The sequence below is a fragment of the Polyodon spathula genome, chromosome 10, assembly GCF_017654505.1.
Source record: "Polyodon spathula isolate WHYD16114869_AA chromosome 10, ASM1765450v1, whole genome shotgun sequence".
NCBI classification, from domain to species: Eukaryota; Metazoa; Chordata; class Actinopteri; order Acipenseriformes; family Polyodontidae; genus Polyodon; species Polyodon spathula.
The window spans coordinates 13349064-13367270 of NC_054543.1; the positions used below are offsets into that span (position 1 = coordinate 13349064).

General features: G+C 34.8%; 1 protein-coding gene across 2 annotated transcripts; it reads left to right on the plus strand.

Moving 5' to 3' along the window:
• Positions 1 to 308: 308 nt before the first annotated feature.
• On the plus strand, positions 309 to 2153 carry LOC121322025 (fibroblast growth factor-binding protein 2-like). 2 transcript variants are annotated; one of them, XM_041261458.1, is made up of 2 exons: positions 309 to 406; positions 1119 to 2153. In XM_041261458.1, the coding sequence occupies exon 2, from the start codon at positions 1227 to 1229 to the stop codon at positions 1872 to 1874; it is 648 nt and encodes a 215-aa protein (XP_041117392.1). In that variant the 5' UTR covers positions 309 to 406; positions 1119 to 1226; the 3' UTR covers positions 1875 to 2153. The 2 variants fall into 2 exon arrangements, with proteins under 2 accessions (XP_041117392.1, XP_041117393.1); XM_041261459.1 differs by lacking the exon at positions 309 to 406 and adding an exon at positions 476 to 580.
• The last annotated feature ends 16054 nt before the right edge of the window (positions 2154 to 18207 follow it).

Below are 18207 nucleotides of genomic sequence, written 5' to 3' on the forward strand. Positions count from 1 at the left end.
TTGTGAGAACATTATTATAGTGTCGCTTAAGATAATATGCATTATGCAAACAAACTTGATAAAATATTGAAAACAATAAAGAATTATTGTGTTCAGTAACTTAAAGTGTAAGATCAAATAACCATAATACCACAGAAATCTATTAGTTTATGAAGCAAATTAAATACGCTTTGTACTGGCTGAGGGAGGCTTAATAAGAATGACGTGTAGAGCTCTGTCATGCCATTTAAACAATGCTTCTCTGGCTGCTGTGTGAAGTATGTTTTTGGGGAGGGACATTGATTTGGGGAGGGCTCAGCAGCCCCATTGATAACACACTTTTCCTGACTGCTCCCCTTCTTATACAAGCTCATCCAGCCCAGTTTCTCACACTGCACTCCAGGGACAACCCATTTGACTCTGAATGGTAAGTTGAACAAAATAAACGTATCACCATATACTCAACAGTGCTGCTGCTGTTTCTATACCAGCACTTACCGAAACAACCAAAGCATTTGTAATTTAACATCTTTTAATATAAATTTGGCTTTGTCTGACAACAGCTGCTCCAAAGTTGCTCACTGTGAAGGGAGGAAAAAAAGTATTTGTTGAAGGACTAATTCTTGCCACTCAGGATAAACCTCCAATAACTAATTAGATACAGGAAAAAAATATTTTGAAACAGAATGCTGAAAACTGGTTAATGTTGTTAAATCTCTTGCATTGATAGACAAAGAGGACACCATTGCAGTTTTGAAAGTTTTTAGAAGCCCTGGTGCTGAGAAGAAATAGGATATTTTAATAAATGTGATTGCAATATTCCAGTAGTCCATATAGTTCCATTCAATTAAGCACTGCTAATATGTTCATAGTTCCATAATTGGAATAATTATCACAAATTTAAGAACAGCGCAACTATGCATTATGAAATTCAGAAATATAAAATCTATTAAGGCCATCTGCTGTTGTTTAAAAAATTTAACTATATTTGCAATGTTTAATTACAGACTTCTTTGTTTAGAGCAATTACAGTTATACTTGAATTTGTTATGCTTTGCATGAAATATGCATAGTATGCTAGGTCAGCGTGAACGGTTAAACTAACAACTGTATCTCTGCCTCTGCTCTTTCTTTCCAAGGTTCTTTGAATGCTGAGCTGTCTTCTTGTTTTCCCCCACGCTGGGACCAATTACTAAAGCTTGACCACACTTGACTACGGAATCCATAAACGACAGCCACCCTACGAGATGAGGCTACTTTGCATCTTGGTTTTAATACTTTGCCTTTATGGCCCACAAGAGGCAGAGGGCAAGAAGGAGAATGGAAACAAGCAGCAGGACAAGAAGGGCAAAATCAAATCCATCCCCAGCTCAGGAGAACTTATAACCAAGGACAACCACAGGTGTACCTGGGAGACCTCTGGAGAAGGGGAAGTCAGCCTCCTGCTTAACTGTATCGAGGAAGACAAGACCTACTGGTGCAGATTCACTGGCCAGCCAGAGCTTTGCTCCAATTACAACAGCAAGTCCAGCCTGTATTGGAAGCAGGTGGTGGGGAAGGTTAAGAAGAAGAAGAATGCCTGTGACGGGGACAGAGTCCTTAAAACACGTATCTGTAAAAAGGGCCCAGCAGAGTCCCACATGAAGCTCTCCGAAAAGAGTGGTCCAGCAGGGGAGGCTCCAGAAAAGGGTAAAGGGAAAGGCAGCAGAAAAAAGGACTCAGGCCCTGAGTCAAGCGACAAGAAGAAAGAGAAGAAACCCCAGGAACTGGAGAAGGATGATTTCGGGGAGGTGAATGATGGAAACTCAGAGTCTGAGGTGGAGCCAGTAGAAAACTACTGTGCCGATAACTGGCATTCAGTCTGTTCATTTTTTGTAAAATTCTTTGATGGCTAAAACAAACCTGAACACTTATACCAACTCTCCCAATTGTGCTATTTCTCTTTTCTTTGTCTTTGCTAAGTAAGAAATATTATTATTTTTTTTTTTAAATAATTACCAGAATTAGATGATTTATTTTTGTTCCGAATATTTCCTAATCAGCTGATATATTTACCTCATGTGAATTTTTAATTATTCTTTTGTTGTTTCTTCTCTCAGAATTGTGCCTAACCTTGCTTGTTTGTAAATAACTGATATTCAGAATTGTTGTCTGTACCAATAAACATAAATTTACAATAATATAGCATGTGTTTGGGCTCATTAATAATTTATATTGCACACCTGTATTGTTGCCTCACAGCCCTAGTACCCAAAACTGTACTAGAACAGTAACGGGACTGGAATTATTGGAGAGACGTGTAGACCTTTAATGTACATCTATTAAGCTCATACTTATTTTATTAACTTGACATTGTGCTTTACAGATACACACTTTCCACAACATCCACAATTGAGTTAAAATTATAATAATGCCTAATGCCTTCTTAACATTAAATTGTATCTCATAGTATGTCTTCAAACTATTTCTAGCTTTACTATAGGCGTGAAAACATGGTTATATACAGTGTATGTCTTTGTGGTATACTCTATAATAGGTAAAATATTGTGAAATACTGCAGAGAATGTACTATTCAAACCTACTGCTGGTACCCACCATGTTATATATATTATATATATATATATATATATATATATATATATATATAGATAGATAGATAGATAGATAGATAGATATATAGATATATAGATAGATATATATATATATATATATATATATATATATATATATATATATATATACATATACACACACACACACACACTTACACACACACTTAGAGATGCTCATCCAAAGTTTCGCACCAGTATACAAGATACCTCCTGAACTTTGCATAATGAGGGACATCTACTGAATAAGCTCCTGAGAATGCCCACGTGGTAAAGCAGAAATAAAAAGATTGAGGAATTGCAACACTTGTTTAATAATTTAGATATTGAAAACCAAAGGTAGTAATTCCCTGGGTGGGTGATATAAAGTGCAGTTAGAGTGCAGTCTCGTTTAGAATTAGAACTTTATGCAGTAGCAGTTTTTGTGTCCTCTGACTGCAGGATTACAAAGCCCCTTTGCAACAGATTGTATTCATTTATTTGAGCGTCGGGTTTGCAGATGAACTGTTATTAAATGTCTATAAAGCTGTGATGTAATGTAAAGTCACAAGCATTGCAAGATTATTGTTTTGAGCTGCTACCTCAATGACGGTTTCTGACAGTTTAAATAAGGTAGTAGATTAATATTACAATCAACCATAGCAATGCTACCTTTAGTTATATTCCAAATGTTTCAGCAAATTGCATCATGGGATGATTTTGCAGGTCCTGAAGTTGATTGTTGATTTTCAATTGCAGCTTTTATACTGAAATCAGTGTTAAGGCAAAGCCAGGGAAGCAGCACAGAAGATTGCGGGGCAAGATGTCAAGGTTGGTATGGTCACTTTACAGTTTCACTTTAAATCATAATTCAGCTGAGCAAACTGAGTGGTTGCATATTTTTCCTGGTAACCTACTTGTAGCACAACTTGATGCTTGATCTGGAGTCATAGATGTTCTAAACAGTATATACACAGGTTATGTACTGGATATTTGTAAGTTATTTGGTCCTTCTTCATTCATTGCATAAAGATAATAGAACACAAGATTCCAGACATTAACATATTTAAATTTAACATTCGTTGCATTTAAAATACAGGAAGACTATCCAGATAGTTACATAGTGTAGATACCAAAGAAAAATATTCCAATTAATTGGATATAATATCAAGAAAAAATGTCATCAACTACCGTACAAATCCTTTTTCCCATAATGTTAAACCAAACTTGTTTCACTTTTGAATTAGTACATTCCCAGCATGTCCTTATAAAGGGTTAGATGAGTTTTCATATCTTCAGTATAGGTCTTGCCTCATCAATCTAACCGAGAGAAGAGACTAGAAAATGATTGCATAAGATGGTCTTTGAGATTAGATGCATATTTTAAACAGGACATTTGTCTTATGTGAAACATACAGGCATACATCAGACATTATGATAAATTACATATCATGTAAATGTTATAAAGCACAGCATATCTTTGAAATGTTTTTCCAAAAATAAGAAATAAGTACAGAAATGCCTTTGTATTGGTCTTTATGCTAAGTGTATTTGTGTAAAAGTTAATCAAGAAGAAAAGTAATTGACAAACTAAAAACTATTTTTATAATTAGCTACAACGTTTCGGCATGATATCTACTGTATCTCAAGAAGGGGGAAACGTTGTAGCTAATTGTTAAAATAATGAGTTTTCAATTTATCAATTATTGTTCTTCTTCATTAAGTATTTCTAGGGATTGATGAGTATCATATTGGATCCTGATTCTCCTTGGATATAGAGCTGTTAGTTGTTTTTTAATTCTTTGTAGTAGTACATTAGTAATACAGTAGTAACAATATTAAGCACAACATAAAACCTGTAGTTTAATAAGTACATATAATTGTTTTGTTTCTTATCTTACCAATTATAACCTGCAGTTCTTGCAATGTCTGTACAGCATATCAATAAATCAAGTACTGTATCCAAAGTGTATTATTTATAATGTGTCTGGAATCCCGGGAGTGTGTTTCTTTAGTGTTTGAACGTAACCAGAATGAAATACAATATTTTACCAGAGAGGTTTGGAGACTGTGGGCAGTAACCTGTGAATCTGAAAATAAAAACAAATTGAAAATGTTACTGGCAAGGTTTGTGGACTGCTAACAACAAAATGTCACCAGCAGTGTTGACAATAGTAAACAGCCAAATAAACTGTGCATAATCACATCGTATAGGCTGGCAGCAAATGTGTTTAATCTTATTACTCTACATACAAATGCCCGAAGGTTGTGAAAGGTGACTTCATTCATCACACCTTCTTGTTTTTCTCATCTAAAAGGGTTAACTTTTCAGTTTTCACTTTCGTATTTAAAATTGTATTACAGCAGATGGGATTCTGACTCATAATTAACTGGATGGGTTGTAAACATAGACTTTAATAAACATAATAGCATACTAAAAGCACTTTATTTAAAACACATTGAAAAAAGCTCTATTTTCTTGTTACGCTCTAAGGAGAGTAATTGTATTTGTGACTGCGAAGAAGCCTTAACAAGGCGCAATGGTAAATGTATGATTACAATTCAGGAAACTGATTAAACTGTGCCATATAGTGCTAGTAAGCATTACTTAGTGTTTGTATTATGACCCAGACAGCTCCAGTATTTTTCTATATTTTTAATTTATTTTTTGCCAGAATATCCAGGACAGTAAAATATCACAATTGATGTGTTAGGTCTTTCACAATGAGAAAAAAACTTCCTGTATTCCAAAAACAACTGCACACAAATGATTTTGGGATCAATAAGCTACTAACAACCAAACGAGCAAGATGGGCTGAATGGCCTCCTCTCGTTTGTAAACTTTCTTATGTTCTTTCTTATGTTCTTATAACTCACACTAACACTGACAGCAATATTCTGCATGTTGTCATTTAGAATTTTGTGATACTATAGTAAGTGAACATTTCTACTTTGGTTTCAGATACAGTATAATAAGACTTCAAAAATACTTCAGTTACCTCAGAATTTATGAGTTTTTAAAGTCAAGAATTATCTGTTTTAGTTTAATTTGCAACTAGGCATTGTTTCATGTATTTATCAAATGTGTATTTGAGCAAGACTGCAGACCTGAAGAAAATACTTGTCTGTGGCTGCTAAATCTAATTATTATTGGTATGCTCATTTTTGCACCATTTAAAAGAGGCTAATGTTATATTTGAAAAGTACTGGCCACTTTCTGTATGGTATACAAATTCTTATACATTCATTAGCTGTCTTCCTCTATGGTTATTTATTGTTGAAATGTAATAAAAAATGGTTGTTTGTTAGGCCCATGCATCCCCAGAGTGGGTTTTGCTACACTGCCCAATGATATGCCTTATTGTCCAGAGGATCCTACAGTATATCACCAGAGAGGAGAGATATTTTGTCACATGGTCATAAGTTTCAGGGGAAAGGCTGAGCCACCCAGCCCCTACAAACCACAGACTTTATTTACAGAGTCGCCATGCCATCCCCCATTGTTCAAGAGATTCCCATATTTGAGGCCCCAGCAATCACACCATTGAGTCTCTCTATGACCAGTGCCGCCTACTAGTACTGCACGCCTTTCAAAGGCTCTTACATGATTGTTGTGGATGTCGACTGCATTTTTTTTTTCAATCTAGTCCTTTGATTTTCATGCTCACTGAGCTTTGTATCCACATCCTCTGGTATCTAAGGTTTGGGTGGCAACAACGCATGACAAGAATGCATCTCAGTCCCTGCTTTACTTTCTCATTATCAACGTGGTTTATATGAATAGAGATTGAAGACAGTAATTGTAAGATATTGTATAATTTGCCTCCCCAATAAAACTAACTAGCATACCGTAGCCATGAAAACATACATTAACATCCTTAACAGCAGCTATTTACACTAAAGTCTTTTGCAGATATTTAAAGTTGTTTAAGTTGTCAGTGTCTTCATGTTGGATTTGCATTTGAGCTAAACCCAAGTTTGGATTGTTTGTCATTTATGATGAGTCAAGAGATTGGTAAGGCTTTATTTTTAATGCTTTAATTTGGGATGTGCAGATATTTCAAATCCAATGCTACAGTTTGAACATTGCTGCTGCCACCTTATCTCTTCCTGGGCTTTGTGCTAACTTCAGGATTTGTGATGTGGCACCACTAAGCAGCAGTGTCTATACTCAATGGGCTACTAATAAGGTGCATTTTATATGAATCTAAAAGAACAGCTTGATACTGATAGCTCTAATTTTGTATTCACATCTATTGTGGAGGATATATTCACTTTGTTCCATGGCCAGAGTCCAACCAAGTCCAAGGTGAAGGCCAGTGTCCTAAGCAAGCACCTTGCCTTGTATCCTCATTCTTTAGAATTCTCCTGAAATCTATGATCAGACTATGACATTTACTAGTGTAGATTTATCTTATCCCATCAGTGCACTTATGTTGCATCAAAAAAAATTTTTATCAGCAAACCCCAGGTTTGTATAACTGAGAGTATCTTTTAACAAGTTATTTGTTGTATAGTAAAATCTAGCAATACTCCCAAATGCTTTGAAATACAAGGCCACTGTGTTAAAATGAATTGAAATTCATTTGGAAACCTTGACTGTTTGTCACAGTTTTCTATACAAAGCGGCATGTAGTGTTCCATAGGGATGCTAGTTGGGTGGGTTGAATCAGCAAAGTAAAGCCTTGGAGAATAGAAGGGAATTCAAAAATCAATCCATGGAAACAATCTCTCTCAATCCTATGTTCCCGGAACAGCCATTTTCCAGGTACTCGTCCTCCCCCCCCCCCAATCAAAACACATTGCCTGAGGCTGGATGATAGTGAGGCTGCTTTATCTAAAACTGTAAAACTGATAAAGTTTTATATATATATATATATATATATATATATATATATATATATATATATATATATATATATATATATATGTTGTTGCTTTACTGTATACTGTGTTCATGGGAATTGTCCCTATTTTCGGTTTAAAATGCACACTACATGTATGTTTGATCAATAATTCGCTGACAACATTATCAAAAGAAAGTAGTTATATTTATCAATACAAATAGGAATAGTGATTTATGGGAGACTAAATAGCCCTGTTTATTCAACAATACATAATAATAATAATTTGTTTACTGAACCATTAAATGATGAGTTGTTTGCATCTCATTATCTAATTTACTTATTTGTCTAAGTCTAAAGGAGTGAGGTTATCTGTAGGGTGTCTTTTATGTAATGCTTAAAAAAACATATAGAACAGAGATTTACAATATATCAAGAAAGGCCTAAATGTACACAAGCTTCTGAAAACTTGCTGTGTTTATTGCATATATTCGTATTTTCCTGAATTTTTTTTCCTAGCTGAATTAGGCCCATAGTTCACTGAAAAAGTTGGTCTGTTTTCTGTAATATTTGCTTTTGTCTGTAAGAAAGAAAAAGATACAGATCGTCTCAAGGATATAAATACTAAATAAAAAAAGACATTTAAACTATTAACTTAAACTGGAGAAAATATATCCTTGACAACACTATTTATCACAGATGCTTTTAATTCTGGCCCTGACAGGCTATTTCATTGCAGGCTTAATAGATTAAATGAAAAAATGATCTACTGTACTCCTTGATAGATATTTAATTGGTGCTACATTGTTGAAGCAAAGATTTGGCTTTGCTGGGACAACTTTTGCCTCCTTTGCAACTTTTATAAACTTATCAACCATTTTGAAGTGAATTCCAGTTTGTTTGATTTTTGGTTTGGTGCGTTTGAAAATTTAAGCAAAGCCCAGATGAGGGAATTATTTCCAATATAATCAATATTTTGAGACTCAAGGTCCTTTTCACAAAGTATTTGTTGCGAACAAATTGTAGCTAAACTAATTACCTTTACCTACTGTATTATGCACTTCCACCAGAAAGAAACACGTTATAACAAACATTGACTTAGAAAAAAGTGATTATTTACTGTGGATATGTTTATTGTTTTTTTTTTGTTTTGTTGTTGTCACAATTACATTTTTCATTTGAATTAGTTAAGTTAATAAAAAAAGGTCAAGTGATAGTTCCAGAATCAGTTTGAAATAAACATCAGTCTGAGCCTAAGAAAACAGCCCTAATCCCAAATATCTGTACACATCCATTTAGATTTACATTGCCTATTGTGATGCTAATGTTCCCTGAAGCACATTTACTCTAACAAGAAGGATTTGTATAAATAAAATAATAACAAAACATTTTTATAAAATGCCTTTTATAAAAAAATGATCAGACTAAGCCATGTTGATGTCAGGAGAGAGTCAGTTTCTAGGGAAAAAAATTGACAGCAGATAAACAAAGATTCAGGGCATGCCATACAGTATGTCCACATGAGGTCTGACTGGAATGAAATATACTTAATTATGCAAGTATGGCTCATAATGAATTGCAAAATAAAAAACTTTCTGGAAAACAGTATGAGTTTCCCTGTTATTCAGTATCTATTTGTTTCCTGATTATCACTTCCTCCAGCGATATGGGATCAAATGTTTCAAGATGGCATAGTAAAAACAAAAAATGCTAGGAGCATCTAAAAAAAAAAAAAAAAAAAAACGTATCTGGTCAACACGGTTAGAATTCGGAAAAAGCAAACCACTCAGAAGGCAAAAATATGTGATATATAATAGACTTTACGCTATCAGTTATTGGATTTAGAAAATATGCATGTTTGTGGGGTAACATCCTGTGTGGTACAACGAGCTAAAATAAAATTGTTTTAGATTTGTAAATTAAATCTGTATTTGGCACTGCTCAAGGCAACCACAGTGACTTAATGAGGAATACATAAACACTTTACATTCTGAGTACACTGATATGATAACTGTTCAGAATGCACTTGTTCTCAAGTCCTTCATAGACCCACTGGTGATACTTGTGGATTCCATAGTACTCTCCTCACTACTGATGACTGTGTGCAGTTCTCTTCACATCCTAATCAATCTAACTAAGCTTAGATAACTATAATGCCAAGTCTGCTTTACACACCACAAAAAACAAATCTTAGTCATATTTAGTTTCACTTTGCAGACAGGCACATTTAATTAAGCACACAACGTGTTATTAAAGCTAATAAAATTTCAAAGCATTGGTTGTTATGAGTAAACATACTTTAAGAGTGGACATAGTTAACCCAAATCATTGCTTTAAGCGCAATACATAAACTAGAACCAGAGGACACATTTGTAAAGTTTTTTATGCTCTTTTTTTCTTAAATAATGAGTTTCATTCATTATTGTGCAGATGAGTGGGTCTTTCTGGTTTAACCAGAAACAATTGGAACTAATGCTACTGATATTTTCAAATAAATAAACTCCCCTCACCATTGATTTCAGGGCTTCAGAAGAAAACATACTGTCAGGCTGAGTGCCAACTAACCATCTTTTTAGAAATGATGGGTAAAAATTTCTAAAGTTATCAATCATTTTGTATTGCATTTTCAACATTTGACAGTTCCTCTATTTCCCAGCCCAATGCCTGAAAACCGAGATGACAGTTTATTGCCAGAAAGTGTGATACAAAGAAGACATGCGGAATTGTCTCATTATTGAAACATTTGAACTATTCAAGTGACCCCACCAAACTCATCTTTTCTACTTTCCTGGAAGGCACACAACTGTAACTTGCAATGAGCACATGAAATTTTGACAAGTTGAGGAAAAACCGCACAAGAAAGATCATTTCTAAAGTAGAGAAGTTTTGTATGAAAATAATAACTTGTTCATTTGTTAATTTACTGATGGAGGAGGTGCTAGTAGTCTTCACTCTAGATCAGACCATCCAACTTGGTGAATGCAATGGCCTTACATGTGTCCAGCAACCCCTGCGTGTGGAAACATTCAACATTCTTTGTGTTTAAAATCTTCAACTCCCACAAATTGGGTATGTTCTAGGTTTGTGCACACCCCTAGCAGACTGTGTTTTGAGGTTTTGCAACAAAATTGTGCACTCAATAACCCCTGGACTTTTGTCCCTCTATATACTGACTATGGCTACATCTAACTGAAAAGAGAAGTCCTTCCTTCTATACCTCACCATTTTAGTGCACATTGCATTGACCTTCATTGTTCTTTTTCTTCTGTCCTTCAGGTAATCACCCTTATGGTTTCTTTGTTAACTGAAATCTCACTGCCAATTGCAAAGCTGATGCAAACATGATGTTCACCAAACATGACACCCTTGAATTACTTCTTGTGCAGCCACCTGAAGTCAGTAGTGTACAGCTATGGCCAAAATATTTCCATCACTATGTTAACGTAACATCATTCGACAGGTTTCATTCAACTTTATGAATAAAAAATTAGGTAATTCTATAGGGTGATGCATAACTTTGGCCCATAGCTGTACACAGAAAACCTCAGAAAGCACAGGGCATAATGGACAGAATGTATAACTAGCTAATTGGAATCATTATTTCCATGTTCTAGTGAAATGGCAGAGCTCAATGTTCTATATCATTTATAAATGATCTGTATATAGCAAGCTGGGCTGCTGTGAGTTAAGGATTTGGGCAGAGATTACTGTTTGTTTTTTATTCAACTTTCAGAGAAAAATAAGTCTTTGACAAGTTGTTAAGAGGCACTCCACATCTTCTTACTCAGCACATAATGGGCCCACGCTTGGAGTTATCCAGATCCCTAATCACATAGAGCCTCAAAATATAAACATTCAACCTCATAAAAGTGCAATTTGTACTGTACAGAGCAGTTTCTGAGGCAAATTAGATTTGATGTGTGTATTAAGGGAAATAGTAATCCTGTTCAAAATGTACATGTGCTAGGATAAGTGTTTATCTACCAACAACTATGTCACTGAATATTCTTTATTGACCTCAATAGAGCCTACAGTGGTTATTAAACAATCAATTAGACAGTGATTCCTGCAGATATCAAATTATTAGTCAGTCATATAGACAGGTTTGTGGTATGGTCTTATTAATGAACATGTTTTTTAAGACGACTTGTTAATAAAATCGTAATAAATAGTGCTTTACACATTCAATACATGTATTGCATACACTTATACTTGTCTAAAAATGGCTTTTTACAACTAAAAAGTTAGGACTTTGACAAAACTGATAACTTAATTTGACTTAGAGAATCGCAGCACATTTAGCATACACTAAAAAGCTGAAATGTTTATGAGATAGTGTGACAGGGTCTTCCTCGTGTCACGCGTGTGGGTAGCCACTGTTCAAGCACACAGAGAGACAGACGTGGTGTTGAAACACTGGCATGGGCGCGCAGGATTTATTAACAAACAGAAAACGAAAGTAAAATAAATTAGAAGTAAATTATATGATTAGTGACTTCCATAGCACTTAGCTTCTTGGGGTCTGCTGCCTGTGAAAAATCTTTAGAATAACAATCATTAATAGCAAAAATCTTTCAGAAAGCTTTTTTGTGTGGACAATTTAAAATGGTTAAAGATTACAATACATTGTCAAAAATAACCAAGGAAGCAACAGAACCATACCAAATGTCAAAAATGCTCCAGAATATATCATAATATTTGGGACTTTTATATTGCCTGCAAGTCATCATTATCCAGTCTAAATTAGAACAGAACTGATACCTGTCTAACTAAAAAGGGCTTTAGAAAAACATTTCTAATATAAATGTAACTTTATTTCCTTTACATTCTATGTTTTCTCTGTTTGAATTTGCATGATTCAGTTGTTTGATGAGGCATGTATTTCTTTGAGTGAGGGGGGCCCGAATGGAATCTGAACCTGCCCACTTGAGTTTTGTTCTGAATAGAGAGAATCGCCTGATATTTGTGGTGTGATTTTACACGTCAGGCTCCACCTCTCCGTTCTACTCCCACCCCCTCCCCCCACAACTGTTGAGTCCCACTAGCATAATAAAGATGCAAACTAGAATCCTTCTGTGTCTTTAACATATTCTTCCATATAGATGTCTCAATGTGTTACCAGAGGCCTTGTTTAAAATACAGTTTGTTTACAGTTCTCATTTGGTTTTATTTTACATATTGGACAGGAATTTATCATCGCTTATTAAAAATTGGTGCACATCATTAATTATTTTCCATGTAAATATGTCACAGGATTTTGAGTTGGATATGGTTTTTACATTTTTTGATCCAATTTCTTGAACTTGAAAAGCAGCTTAGTTACTTCTCTATGGATGCTAACTGTGTGTGAGTGACAGAGGTAACTCAGGTCAACCTGTATGAGGTGGGAAAGGGTGAGGAATGATACTCTGCTTGTCTCCTGATATACAGTACCAATAGTACACAGCCTTGCATTGAATTCAAACCAATAATAAATATCTGCCTAAGTTAAAGATTTTAGCAGTACAGAATTGGATTTTCACTGGCCAAATTTCCATTGAAACACTGTAAATGATTTGGGGTTTCATATAAATAATTTGCCTGTTTAAATCTGTCAGAACCAAAAATAAAGAGCCTTGCTTTTGAGGCAAGACCATTAAAAAGGAAATTGGCGTATATCCTACGCTAATAAGAACCTTTCTAGACCCTCGCAACATGTTTTGATTTATAATATGATATATCATATAAAACTGTGTCAAAGCTGTCAAGGATAATACATTGTGTATCACTTATAAAAAGCTAAGCAAGACTAAGCAGTCTATCAAATAAAAAGAAGAAATACAGAACCTATGATGTCTTTTTAACAACTGGTATCTATAAACCATGCAATTATAATAGGAAACGATAATGAAAATATGTTATTGATCTAAAAAGTAAATAAACGCCTCATTAATACACTGGGAATGGGTTGTTGATTGCATCGACAACTATTTGAGCCTTCTGTGTAGTAATGCTTGTAAAAACAAAAATATACAGTATTCAGCACATTTTTTCTCAACATTGACCTTGAATACAAGGGAGTACAGATTGACTGGCATAGTGAATTATTCAATGGTATTGACACTAACTTGATGTTCAGATTGACATACAATATTATTAAGGGCCTTTGCTGGCAAAGCTTCAGCATCTAAATGAGAAAAGAAGACAGGTAATTTACACTATAAAATAGAAAACACTGTTTCATGAGTTTTATATTTGAAAAAAAAGCACTTATACTGTGTGTGTATAGAGAAAGAAAATAAAATATGACAAAACAAATTCTCTTCCTGATATTTTTTATGTGATGTATCAAATACATTTTAGTTGTAGTTAAATAGTCTATTTTCTAAGCTTTGAAGTGAGTGCAAAGTTTGCTGTTTGCTGTATAAAGTAAATAAAAATATAATAAAACATTGATGGGTTTTCAAATTTCAAGAAGAGTGGGGGTGGGGAGTTGGAGGGCAGGGGGAATACTAAACGAATACCAATGAAGGCTACACAGTTGAGTATTCCTGTTCACTTTGACAGACAAGATTCAGGATTCAGAGCTAATCCTTTGTTTCTGCCTGCTGACTGACAAACAGTAAGAAATTTATATGCATGTTTGTGTCCTGAGAGCTGGGATGCCCCTATGAATCAGTGGTGGAGGGTTAACAGCTTTTAGAGATTCTACTCGTCCAGGCTTTGCAAGGCTAACTAGCACATTGGCATGAAATGGTCCCTTAACAATTCATCAGCTTCTCTCCAATTTGCAAGAAAAAGGCGAGCAGACCTTTAAAAGAAAGGCGCTCCCTTTTCTGTGCCTCTTCAAAGCAGCCTGTATTGCAGTGGTGCCTAGGACCACATAGCGTGAACAAGCTCTTTGGTTCTATTCTTTGACATAATCAGCAGATACTTAAGCCAGTCGGGGAGCATATTGAATTCAGGCCATGATGTCATGCCACCCATAGTGGGGCACTAGTAACAGGGAGACTACTAGCCTCAACCGATAGCAGTAACACTTGTATCAGTAACCAATACAGACTCGGACACAATGCCCTTGTTTAATGTGAAACAGGAAAACATGTTGTTAAAAATATTTACTGTAGCACAAATCACCAAAAAATGCAGGGGATGGGGGCTTGATTAGGGCAGGATTTGATAATTCAGCAACAGTAGGCTCTCTTCAAAACAATTTGCACCCTTGTGTATAGCAATTGTGAAGCCCTTAAACACTTGTAGGTTTTACTTGTAAAGCTTGGATGAGATTTAACAGTTTCATTAAGACTGCAGGAGAAATACATATACATTATTGCTGTAGCCATGCACAAATAATATAACATAAAGGTGGCAAAGATTTCAGGTTTAAACATTTGTCCAAGCTTATAACCTTTTAGCCATGTATATCTTATGATTGAGTACATATAGCTGAACAACCTAGGATGTGACTGCATGTTCCAGTTATATGTAAGCAAGAGACTGAACATGTTTCTCTGCTTGGCTTCCTTAATAGATTTAATTTAAAAGCAAAAATTTCTAAACAAATTATAACTGCTGTCTGGTAACGATGGTTGGTCTGGTTAATGGCCTTAGACAAAGTGCTATTTTTTATCAGAACACGATGTGCTGGAAGACTAATGGACAGCAATGGCTTACTGAAGCTCCTACACTATAAATGAGCAGCCCTGGAGACAATAGGAGTTTCATGGGCTGTGAAAATAGCTCCAGTCTGGAAAGGCTCAAGCATCATATGCAAATGGATTCACGTTTCAGAAGCTTTAATCCCATGAAGAATCTGTAGGATGTTAACTTGGCCACCATCCACTGCTCATAAATCTAACCCTCTGTATAGCTCCACTGCCAGATGCCATTGGGCAGTTTCTTTCAGACAACGAGAAGCCTCCTGGATCACACCGCTCTTCAGATAGGAAAAAAAAAATCTAATAGAAGGTTTTGTTTTTACAGGCTTTAAGGTCTTCCCACATTCTGTTACAAAGGGGGGAGGGGGGCAACAACACTACAGCATTTTGGACTGGTGGTCCCCCTGGTGTTTCCATCAGCCAACTGACCCATTGATTTCAAATTCATCCTAATTAACAGGAGACAGATAATTATTTGATTTGTATCCTGCAGATTAGTGTTCTCTAGATACTTTTGTGCTCTGGGTTTTACCTTTTAAATTTACATAACATCTCAGAAAGATTGTTCTTGTCATTTTAGCTGCATTTAAATTAGCACTTTAAATGGCAACTGATTCTGCAGTGTACTGTATTTAGGTCCAATTTTAAGTTTCTTGACTGTCCAATTGTATAAAGCTGTTGAGAGGGCTTATTTTTGTTCATTCAGCTCTTGTTGTACATCCAGATGTATCTATTATGTCACAGCTTTGGTGTCCATCTCAAGGTGTATTATTTGAAGTGGCAACTTGATCAATCACTGTAGGACTCGCAGCACTAAAATCTACAGTCCTGACCCAAAATTCCTTTGCGATCAGAGCTATCTGAACTTCTTGAACTGGAGAAATTGGGGTCATAAATGTATCCTACACCAGACCACACCAACCAGCAGGACAGACATCAAAAGGTAAATTGTGTCTTTGGGTTGTGGACTCAATCTGAAACAAGTTTCTGTGTTCACTACTACAACGGAGCAATGGATACTGCAGCTTTCAAGCTCAGGTTATAACCACATAAACAGGCTTTTGACCTGAACGTAACACAAATATTCAGGAACATTTTTTGACTTAAAAAACCTTCTCACGACTGTGAAATACTTGAGTATCACCACCAACTAGAAACAACATAACTTCTTTATTCAGAATCACCCATGTATTAAATTAATTGAAATACTTTTGTAAATACATCTTGACATTCATTTTTGTTATCCTACCTTTACAAAACAATTGTTGAGCATTTAATTTAGTAACAAACAGTGCATTTACATTTAAAGCTCTGAGCTGGTTTAGGGTCGATTAGATTAGAAGATTGATATCATTTGAGCCACCTGTTTACACTTGAGCTGTGCTCTAAGCTGCCTCCAAGTCTGTGTGTGTGCGCATAGCCCCTGAACTAAAGTGTGTGACTTCAGAAGCCACATCTCCATGGCAACATTACTATACACAGGACAAAAAGCTAATACAAACATGCATTGTGGTTTCCTGAGTTTACAGATAATTGAAATCCCTGTTTATTTTATAGATAACACAAACCTGATTTGATGACTAACAAACATATGATACCCTATTACACAAGTGCTTTCTTTCTGATAAGCTGCAACCTGAGGGCTTACAAAAAGAAGACCATGCAGGAGTATTTTTATCTGTATAAATCTGCATAAAGTTAGCAATATGTTACAAATGTGCAGATATTGATTAAAAAATAAAAGCATTAAATAAAACAAGCATCTCCACTTGCGTGCTACCATTTATATTACATGCATATGTAAAACAAATCTAAAATGTGGACGTTACAACTACTGAATTTGTTTTCATAACTAATAGTACAGCTATGGTCAATAGTTTTGCATCATCTAGATTTATAGGTTTGAGACCATTAAAATAAATAAATAAAAATAAATAAATACATAAACAAACTATATGAACACAATTTACTTGTATTTATTTTATTCTGTTTTATTTAAGAATAATGCAATCAAATAAACTACAAAATGATATTGCAAAAGTCTACAGGGAGCCATACTAGTATTCCAGTGTTTCGTGTTAGATTTCAAAATGTACATTATTCAATTTCTGGCAGGTTTTTTTTTTTAAATTTTTTTAAGTATATGGAAACTTTTTTTTTTTTTTTTTAAGTATATGGAAAACTACAAACGGTATGTAATGTAATATTTTAACGTAACATTATTCGACAGGTTTCATTCGACTTTATGAAACAAAATGTGTTAATTATATAGGGTGAGGTAAAACTTTTGGCCATAGCAGTAATGCGCCAAGAAGCAGACACAAAAATACATTCCAATAGCCCCACCAGCTGGAAGATGCGTGAAAATACAAATAGACCTTTTACCCCATCCAACTTTTAAACTCGTTAAAACTTATGCGAGTAAGAAATGCGACTAACACTATGAAAGACGGTTTAAATCGACTTTTGAGAAGTTTTTTTACTCGCATGACGAGCTCGCTCGCTAGTGGTGGTTTTATTTTTTAATCACAGCGACATTTTATTCGACACTTGCATGGAAAAAACATAACGAGCGTACATCTCATTGAACCGTATTTTTTCATTCTAGTGACGTCTAATTGTTTAATGTGCATGCGCTGATGATAAAAACAAGTTGGACGTATAGCAAAGAAACACAATTATTTTTACAATTACTGAACGAATATGCCTCTGCACTTGATTTGTTTACTTTTTAAAGTTCAAAGTTTCTACACATTCATTATTCAGAAAAAACTGTATTAAAAAATGATATTTTGTTTAAGAAAATACTGCAAAAAACAAACAAACAAAAAATAAAGCTAACATAAAAGCAAGAAACGTTTTAGCACTAATATATAAAATAAATTGACCTTTTTATTTTTGTTAGAGAACTGAAAGTGGTGGAAACTTAATTCCCTAGTGTGCGCGAGTTGTTTGAATGTGTATTATGTTATTAAACTGTACTTTTGAAATCATTAATTTGTTTTCTACAAACAAGCAGTCTGCTCCCTGATTATTTTAGGGAATCCTTCAGAATCATAGCATAGGTTAATTTAAATCATGTGATGAATACTATATGGGCTGTATCGGGGTTTTCCCCAAATATAAACCAATCAGAAGTATTATCTATTTATTTATTTA

What these genes read in the sequence shown, in the direction of transcription:
- LOC121322025 (XM_041261458.1), top strand. Translation starts at nt 1,227, where the DNA reads ATGAGGCTACTTTGCATCTTGGTTTTAATACTTTGCCTTTATGGCCCA.